Source organism: Rattus norvegicus, chromosome 7 (assembly GCF_021556685.1).
Source record: "Rattus norvegicus strain SHRSP/BbbUtx chromosome 7, alternate assembly SHRSP_T2T, whole genome shotgun sequence".
In the NCBI taxonomy this organism is placed as follows: domain Eukaryota; kingdom Metazoa; phylum Chordata; class Mammalia; order Rodentia; family Muridae; genus Rattus; species Rattus norvegicus.
The window spans coordinates 27,974,749-27,981,152 of record NC_141540.1 but is presented as its reverse complement, the minus strand read 5'-3'; the positions used below and the strand labels follow the sequence as shown (position 1 = coordinate 27,981,152).

The 6,404-nt window shown below is 54.4% G+C and overlaps 1 protein-coding gene across 2 annotated transcripts in view; it reads left to right on the top strand.

The window, feature by feature from the left end:
• Positions 1–478: 478 nt before the first annotated feature.
• Abtb3 (ankyrin repeat and BTB domain containing 3) overlaps positions 479–6,404 on the top strand; it is a 278,860-nt gene continuing 272,934 nt past the window's right edge. For both annotated transcript variants that reach the window (NM_001432634.1, NM_001432632.1), the window contains 1 exon segment: positions 479–2,147. In NM_001432634.1, the coding sequence (NP_001419563.1) occupies positions 986–2,147 (1,162 nt within the window). In that variant the 5' untranslated portion in view covers positions 479–985.

The following is a 6,404-nucleotide window of genomic DNA, read 5'->3' as shown; positions in this document are numbered from 1 at the left end:
GTTTATTTCCCTCCATGCTGGAGCAAACCCAGGCTGAGAAGAGGCAATCTGCTTGCATTAGTCGGGGTGCCTGAGAACGAGGCGGGGAGACATGCTTCTTATATGAAATGGTGGGAGGGAAAGAGAAATCTAAAATGCCGAAACAGAAAGTGACCCTCGGGCAAACACTTTGTGAACCGCAGAGTGGAACAAATAACGACATAAATGAAAATTTTGTCGATACACCAAAAGCCGGAACTAGGGAAGCTACAGTTGCAGGATGGCTGATCTCCTTCGCCATGCTTCCACCTAGGCCGCAGCTCCCTCCTAGCTGCAGCCCTGGTCAAGGCCGGGGGGCGTGTCTGAGGGGCGGGGCCGCGTGGAAGGGAGGGATAAAAAAAAACCCTAAGTAATTAGCATCTGCCAATTCCATTGGCTTTTCGACGGCACTGCTTTGCATACGCCCGCCCTCTGACTGCTTGGTTTGCTAGGGCTCAGCAGGGTTTTGCAGCCGCCTGGCTACAGCGCTTTAGTGCGGGGCGGGAGCTCAGAGAACCGCGGCCCGGATCCGGGAGCCGGGGGGAGCCCGCTGCCGGCCGAGCTGCGGCGGCCGTATCTGGGGCGATCCAGGTCCTATCGACACTGTGGCCGGCGCTCGGAGGCTTCAGCATCCGTCTGGTCCCAGGGAGGAGAGGACCAGACACTTTTATTTTGGATGAAAGGCGCGGGTCCTGGCGGGAGCTTCCTTCCCGGCCTGGCTCGCCGCTCAGTGAGCCCTAGCTCTGGCCCGGACTCCAGAAGATGATTTCAGGTTCCGCCGTGTGTCTTCCAGCGGTGACGGCTCAGGGAGGCAGGCGAAAGTAGTGACACTTGCTGGCAACGCCAGGTGGGAAAGTGAACCTAGGCGACGAGGAGCCCCACTGTCCCCGAGGACCCCGGTGTCCAGAGTTCCTTGTCTCTCCTTCCCCTCGGCTCCACGGCGGCTGCAGCATGAAGTGGCGCAGCGATGGCCAGGAGAGGTAAGAAGCCGGTGGTGCGAACGCTGGAAGATCTGACGCTGGACTCGGGTTATGGTGGCGCGGCGGACTCTGTGCGCTCCTCCAACTTGTCTCTGTGCTGTTCTGACTCGCACCCGGCGTCCCCGTATGGCGGGAGCTGCTGGCCGCCTCTAGCTGACTCCATGCACAGCCGGCACAACAGCTTTGATACCGTCAACACTGCCCTGGTGGAAGACTCCGAGGGGCTGGACTGCGCCGGTCAGCACTGCTCGCGGTTGCTGCCGGACCTCGACGAGGTCCCCTGGACCCTCCAGGAACTGGAGTTGCTGCTGCTGCGCTCGCGGGATCCTCGGGCAGGCCCAGCAGCCCCCGGCAGCCTGCCCAAGGACGCGCTGGCCAAGCTCTCGATGCTGGTAAGCCGGGCTCTGGTGCGCATCGCTAAAGAGGCGCAGCGCCTGAGCCTGCGCTTCGCCAAGTGCACCAAGTACGAGGTCCAGAGTGCTATGGAGATCGTCCTGTCCTGGGGCCTGGCGGCTCGTTGCACCGCTGCCGCGCTGGCCGCGCTGTCTCTCTATAACATGAGCAGTGCTGGCGGCGACCGCTTGGGCCGTGGCAAGTCGGCTCGCTGCGGCCTCACCTTCTCCGTGGGCCGCGTGTACCGCTGGATGGTGGACAGCCGCGTGGCGCTGCGCATCCACGAGCATGCCGCCATCTACCTGACCGCCTGTATGGAGAGTCTCTTTCGGGACATCTACACACGGGTGTTGGCCTCCGGGCTACCTCGTAGCTGTAGCGGTCCCGGCCCTGGCTCCAGCTCCAGTTCTGGCCCAGGCCCCGGCTCAGGCCCGGGTGCCCCTACAGCGGATAAGGAGCGCGAGACGCCGGGAGGGGGAGCGGCGAGCGGTGGCCCTTGCAGCGCAGCCAGCAGCGCCAGCGGGGGCAGTAGTTGTTGCGCCCCGCCAGCCACAGCGGCGACCGCAGTCCCGCCAGCCACAGCCACCGCCGCCGCCCCTACCGCCGCCAACCACCACCACCACCACCACCACCACACGCTTCACGAAGCGCCCAAATTCACCGTGGAGACCCTGGAGCACACGGTCAACAACGATTCAGAAATCTGGGGGCTCTTGCAGCCCTACCAGCACCTCATCTGTGGGAAGAACGCCAGCGGTAAGTGGCTGTACGGATGCCTTCCTTCTCCCTCCCAACTCGTCAACTCTGGGCTCAAGTTTGCCTCTTGTCTCCCCCTCTGTGGCCACTCGCGCTCTCCACAGGCGTAGAGGTAGGGGCCAGAGCGAAGACAGCCAGGAACCCGTACACTCCTGAGCTTGGGATCCTCGTGGTTGACACTGGTAGTAATGGTCCCGGAGCACACTGGGTTCCGCCCCCTTTGTGCAGGGCCAGGACGTGGCTGCCTCCCGCAGGACCCGAGAAAAATCCAACACCATTTTATTTTATTTTATTTTAGTATGTTATTTTACTCGGATCAGGCTTGAAACGTATGAGTCTTGTGCATATCTTCTAGAACTCTGTTTTGATCTTTAAGGAGCCACATTCCAGTCCCTATGAGTTGGGCTAAGATCTGGAGGAGGCGGGTTCGCTTGTCTGCGGTGCAGTTCTCTCTCTTGCCCCAGGCCCTCTGGGGTCGCTGTGGGTGCGCTAGGAAGGCATGGCTGGCGGCGGCGAAGGTGGAAGGATAGAGCTGGGTGGGCCTAAACATGTTCTTGTAGGTGGTGGAGCGGTGACACTGCATAGCTTCAAGTTTCCTTGAACAGTTTCTGAGCACCTGAACCCAGAGCTGGGGATACCGGGAGTGGAGGGTGGTGTGGCGATAGGCAAGGCCAAGGATTCCAGACTCTGGCCGGCGATTTACATCTGTCACTTGTCTGAAGGAGAGCCACTAGAAACCTGGGCCAAATAGGTTATCAGCTACTGACGTCGCTTTTCTGGAGTTCTAAAATCCCACCCCCGCCCCCGGCCATCGCGTCCCACTGGAGGGTGCAGGGGAGGGTTTGAACCTGGGGTCCTGGCTGACAACGGGTGGTGCTGGGGCGCTTTTTTTCCCCGGGGCTCGAGTTGGCGGTCCCTGTCAGCAAAAGCCTGAGCTAGACACTTCAAAGCTTCAATTTTCCACAGGAAATGGTAGAAGAGTAACTGGAGACTAAAAGCGAAATAAAACTTTGTTACGTATTCCAGGCGGTTTGGCCCGGGGTTGCGTGGTCGGAGCGAAAAAGGCAGCCTTTCTGGGTAGATTTCATTCATGTTACAGCCTGTCTGTTTCCTGCAAGCCAAAGAAGAGATGCATCTGGCCTGGCTCAGTCTTCCGGGTGCCAAGAGTGTGCATGTGGGTGTGTCCGCGCATGTGTGTGCAAGTGCCTTGTGAGTGTGCGAAGGAGCAAACCAGCAGGCTTCTGAGGTATAAGACTCCAGCCTTAACCGTTTGTAAATTTACCCTGATGGACTTTCTGACTGAATTCCTTCACCTGGATGTGATCATCGTGGGGGGAGGGGAAGAAAAGAGCAAAGCTTGTGTGTGTGTGTGTGTGTGTGTGTGTGTGTTGGGGGAGGGGCTAGGATCAGCCTGGATCCTGGAGAGTCTTCTGCAATCTCTTTGCTAAAGCCCCTCCCCTCGCCCCCATCTCCCCTGTTACCCTAAGGCATACTTCCCAGAGAGTACCAACTTTTGGACCTGCACAGACACAGGCTCATGCTTTAAGCACACAGGACATCCCACGGAGAATGAAAACATCTGGTGACAGAGTATGAAGCTTTCTGTGTGCTTTTTTTTTCAGAGGGGATTCCACCCGCAAACCCCCGAGTTCTGAATTGTTCTTGGTTTGGAAGCGTGTACCCTCCACCAGCTTAATTAATATTCTGTTGTAAGCGCCCAGTGTCCAATACTGCAGTCGACTCTAAGCACACGTTATTGCAGTACTACAACTCCTTATCTTTCTTCTGGGGTTCTTTGGCTCCCTCATTTTACTCTTACAGGGATTCACACACACACACACACACACACACACCTCCCCCGGGAAGCTTTAGTCAGCTTACACCAGCATCCTGTTCCCTCTCAGTCTGCATTCTCTCAAACTGAGATTTGGGGTGACTTTTCTGGTCCTTCATCCACTTCTCTGTAGAATGCAGGTTTTAATACACAGTGTACCCTCAGTTCTCCCCATAGCTCTGTTAGCAGCCAATCTTTTTCCAAATAGATTTTTGCTTTTAGGCTCTTTAGCCTCTTGTGAAGACGGCGTTTGTGTTTATCCCGTTTAGTGTAAGGCTAATTTAAGGGAAGAGAAAACCACAGGGCTGGTTTTGGGCAGGGTGAGTGAGTGGTGGTTGGGCCTTGAAGCCATCACAGACTTCCGCACACCCCACAGCTTAACTCCTGGGACTCAGGGCCCCTCCTTCAGTCTTTTCTGGTCCAAGACATGGTGTTATTTCATCCCGATTTCTTCATTTCTCTATGGGCTTGTTCAAAATGGCTGGGCATACATACAGAAGAGCTAAGGAATGAGTGATTAATGTCTCAAGCATCCAAACATACACTAGACATCAGGCCTGCTGCTCCAGCCGCTTTGCACAGCAGTCTTTCCGACCTGCAAGCCTTGCTGAGGACCACACACCTTCCATAATGGATTTTCCCCTCTTTTAACTTAGAAACATCACTAATTTACTCATTTGTGGGTTTCATCTGTTCTTCAATATTTATTGAACAGTGCTTAAATGCCAGGGACGGAGTAGACACTGGGTAAGATGCGATCACCGCCAACTTGTTCCCAGGATCACTTTATGCACTGAACGTCAGGGTGCCTTTTCTCTAGCACTTCTGCCAGGCTGGGCATGTGGCTCAGTTGGCAGAGTGCTTGCCGAGCATGCACATAGCTCCAGGGTCAATCCCCAGCGCCGAATGAACAACCCAATCACCTAATACTAGCAGGCAGAAGTGGAGGGAGGGAAATGAGAGGTTCAAGACCATCCTTGGCCAAAGTGTGAGGCCAGTCTGGGCTCCATGAGACCATGTCTCAACAAACAACAGAATTCTAAACAAAACAAAACAAAACAAAACCCAAAGTACTACCGTTGTCTCCTTTATACAGAGCAAGAAACAGAGGCTCACATGGAGATTTCGGGGGGAGAAGGATATTTGTTTTTATATTGCTTGTTTGAACACAGATGGCCTACCATACTCCTAGCCACTGTGCCAGTAACTTCAGGTGTCGTCAGAGTTCTGTGCCTTCAGGCTAGCCTACGTCATAATCTACCCAACTGAGCACTGACCCCATACAATTTACTGGTTTTTTTCCCCTCTATTTATCTATCTTCTACACCTGAAGGTCTAGGCCGGCAGCGCTAATGCTAATTTTGTGTGTTTTTATGTCTTCCAAGCCGAAGGGAGTACCTAACACCCAACTAGAACTTACCTGACGCCTGTTGAATTGAGCAAGCTATTGTACTGTATTTGCACATTGGTGTCCTTAAAGAAGCCAATTGCCTTTTGAGCTTCTTGAACTTCATTTTCCATTATTTGTGTGTGTGTGTGTGTGTGTGTGTGTGTGTGTGTGTGTGTGTGTGCACATGAGTACCCATGTGGAGATCAATGTGAATGTGGAGATCAGTTTGACTGCTCCTGGGCATGGAGAAGGTTTATTGTAGGTACGAGGTAGAACAGAATCAGATGCAGGGACATCTGGGAGAGCCTGGGGTGAACATGACCCTGAGCTAGGCCATGTCAGGAGATGGGGTGGGGAGATCCAGAAGACCGAGAGGAAAAGGGAAAGGAAAGGGGAAATGATAATGTCTTGAGCAGGGCTGCCTGGACAGGTGTAGCAGGCCAGTCCTGATAGATGAGTGCCAACCTTCCTCCCTTAATTATAAAAGGTAGGAACGGCTGAGGTAGGAGTAAGGGTGCCGTGCTCTTTAGCCTGCTTCCTGCTGCCTGGGGAAAGGGCAGGCCAACCCCAGTGCTGGAGAAGTTTAGGGTGGGGGCAGGATATGCCAGCTGTACCCTGTAAAGGTAAGGACTGAAGGCTGCTGGGAGAACTTGGCAGGCAGATCCATTTTGACGTATTAAAGAGGCACCCCTACCGGCTGTATTCTTGAGTTTGAGACCTAACATCCTACCCACCCCTTTTTGATAATAAATGATAAGAGGGATGCAATCTTTTCTGTGACTACTTCCTACTGACACTGGGGCATTGTGGGTAAGGACCCAAGAAAGCTGGAGTGATGGGTATAGAGAGAACTGAAGGCCCTTTGCTTCCTTTCCAGGCTCTGTGGACCATCTTGAGTTAGAGAAGTATAGATGACTTTGAGACAGTTTGGAGCTGGATAACCCGGGGCTGACGACTTTAGAGCCCTCCGAGAGCATATTCTTAGGGGACGCCTGAGACTGGCGAATTTGAAGCAATTTGCCGCGGAGGTCAG